This window comes from Sander vitreus, unplaced genomic scaffold, assembly GCF_031162955.1.
Source record: "Sander vitreus isolate 19-12246 unplaced genomic scaffold, sanVit1 ctg232_0, whole genome shotgun sequence".
Taxonomy (NCBI): domain Eukaryota; kingdom Metazoa; phylum Chordata; class Actinopteri; order Perciformes; family Percidae; genus Sander; species Sander vitreus.
Window position 1 is genome coordinate 47,350 of NW_027595410.1, and position 2,651 is coordinate 50,000.

Consider the following 2,651-nt stretch of genomic DNA (forward strand, 5'->3'; position numbering starts at 1 on the left):
CCATGGGATGGAGAGACAGGGTACAAGCAGCTGAAATGGGTTTCCTCAAGAGGGTAGCTGGCGTCTCCCTTAGAGATAGGGTGAGAAGCTCAGTTATCCGTGAGGAGCTCGGAGTAGAGCCGCTGCTCCTTCGCGTCGAAAGGAGCCAGATGAGGTGGTTCGGGCATCTGGTAAGGATGGCCCCTGGACGTCTCCCTAGGGAGGTGTTCCAGGCACATCCAGCTGGGAGGAGGTCTCGGGGAAGACCCAGGACTAGGTGGAGGGACGTCCAGCTGGGAGGAGGCCTCGGGGAAGACCCAGGACTAGGTGGAGGGATGTTCAGCTGGAAGGAGGTCTCAGGGAAGACCCAGGACTAGGAGGAGGGACGTCCAGCTGGGAGGAGGTCTCGGGGAAGACCCAGGACTAGGTGGAGGGACGTCCAGCTGGGAGGAGGTCTCGGGGAAGACCCAGGACTAGGTGGAGGGACGTCCAGTTGGGAGGAGACCTCGGGGAAGACCCAAGACTAGGTGGAGGGATTATATCTCTAACCTGGCCTGGGAACGCCTCGGGATCCCCCAGTCGGAGCTGGTTAATGTGGCCCGGGAAAGGGAAGTTTGGGGTCCCCTGCTGGAGCTGCTCCCCCCGCGACCCGACCCCGGATAAGCGAACGAAGATGGATGGATGGATTTTTTTAAATTACATTTATATCTGCATTTATATCAAAACCTCGAGACTTTCAAACATCAGCATGTCATTTATTAATATGTATTTGTGTCTAAATAACATCTAATCATATTTTTATATTCTATGTTGCCTGGAAACGCTTCCAACACGCTGGCGTGTTGCGTGAAAATTAGGCGTCGGTCCTATTTCTAGCATGCACGCTTTTTCTGAGACGTGCGTGTCACGCAGGCAGTGTGCACGCTCTAACCTGTTACCATGGGAGCCCAAATATAAACAGACACGCCACGCAGCTGACACGAACACGCCACGCAGCTGACACAAACACGCCACGCAGCCAGTATGCAGGAGGCCTCAAATGTTTAGTGAGTCATCGCTCGAGCAAAACAGTTTAAAGTGCACATGTCTTTCTTTTTCATGGATTATAAACAACGAATCAACATTTACAGTCCACCAAAAACAAAGCAAAGAAAAAATCATATTTCTTCTTGTTGTCCTGGTATGTACACATATACAAAACACAAAAAAATATGACATAAAAAAAACTCTTTTGCGATCAAACCAGGAAGGTAATCATGTACAGGAAGTTCACAGTGCAGCCAGATGCTTTACAAAATAAAAAAAAATTTCAAAATAAAACCCCCAGGTTTATGGTGATTCTGGTTCTCTTGACTTCCGAGCTTCTACAGTAAGACACACACACACAGACACACACACACAGACACACACGCACGCACACACACACACACACACAGACACACACGCACGCACGCACGCACACACACACACACACACACACACACACAGACACACACGCACGCACGCACGCACGCACACACAAACACACAGACACACAGACACACACACACACACACAGACACACACAGGTAACACACACACACACACACACACACACACACAGGTAACACACACACACAGATAAACAAACACATGCACGCACACACACAGGTAGCACACACACACACACACAGGTAACACACGCACACACACACACACACACACACACATACACGCACACAGACACACACACACATGCACGCACGCACACACGCATGCAAACACGCACACACACACACACACACACACACACAGAGGTATCACACACACAGAGACACACACACACACACACACACACACACACACAGACAGACTTCACTTCAGTTTTGGAGCGAAAAGAGTGACACTTCTGCCGGATGCTAAACGAAACGTAGAGTCTGAGTTTGCGCTGATCCCGCCCCTCAGTCCTTCATATTTTGGTGGTGGAGTGCGTGGCGGACAAGTTCTCCATGCGGAAACGGATCACGTCGCCACCCGGTGGTGGCAGCTGGAGCAGGAAGCGACTGCTGCAGACCTGGCGGCTCGCCAGGCGGAAGTTCTCCGACAGGAAGGCGTAGAGGACGGGGTTGACACAGGAGTTTCCGTACGCCAGGCAATGGGACAGGATGCGGAAGGCAAAGGAAGCGTCGGTCAGCGGGAAGCGGCCGAACTCCACCCACATGGCAATGATGTGGTGCGGCATCCAGCAGACGGTGAAGGCTGCGACGACCAGCAGCACCGTCTGAGCCGTCTGCAGGAAACACAGAGGAAACATGAGTCCACAGTTGACGGTGACAAGGGAATCAATTCCCATCCCGATCCCACGAAAATACTCCCATCAATCACGTGATTGACCCCCCCAGAAAAGAAATCCTGTCCTGTAAAATCCCAAGAAAGACTCCAGAATCCCGTCCAGCTCCCGTTTGGTTCCCTATGTTGTCTAAAGTTATCAGACTCTGTTGCCCCCCTGTAGCAAGTTTGGTTAATCGCGGTAAAATCACTGAGGTTGTCTCGGAAATTTAGGCTACACTATACATGCATTACCTGCAGGTCTAGGTAACATGCATTACCTGCAGGCCTAGGTAACATGTATTACCTGCAGGTCTAGGTAACATGTATTACCTACAGGTCTAGGTAACATGTATTACCTGCAG

The 2,651-nt window shown here is 51.2% G+C and overlaps 1 protein-coding gene across 1 annotated transcript in view; it reads right to left on the bottom strand.

Moving 5' to 3' along the window:
* Positions 1–1,927: 1,927 nt before the first annotated feature.
* Positions 1,928–2,651, bottom strand: part of galr1b (galanin receptor 1b) — a 12,644-nt gene continuing 11,920 nt past the window's right edge. Inside the window, exon 4 of the mRNA XM_078244395.1 lies at positions 1,928–2,248. Coding sequence (XP_078100521.1) covers positions 1,928–2,248 — 321 coding nt within the window. The remainder of the gene's footprint in view (positions 2,249–2,651) is intronic.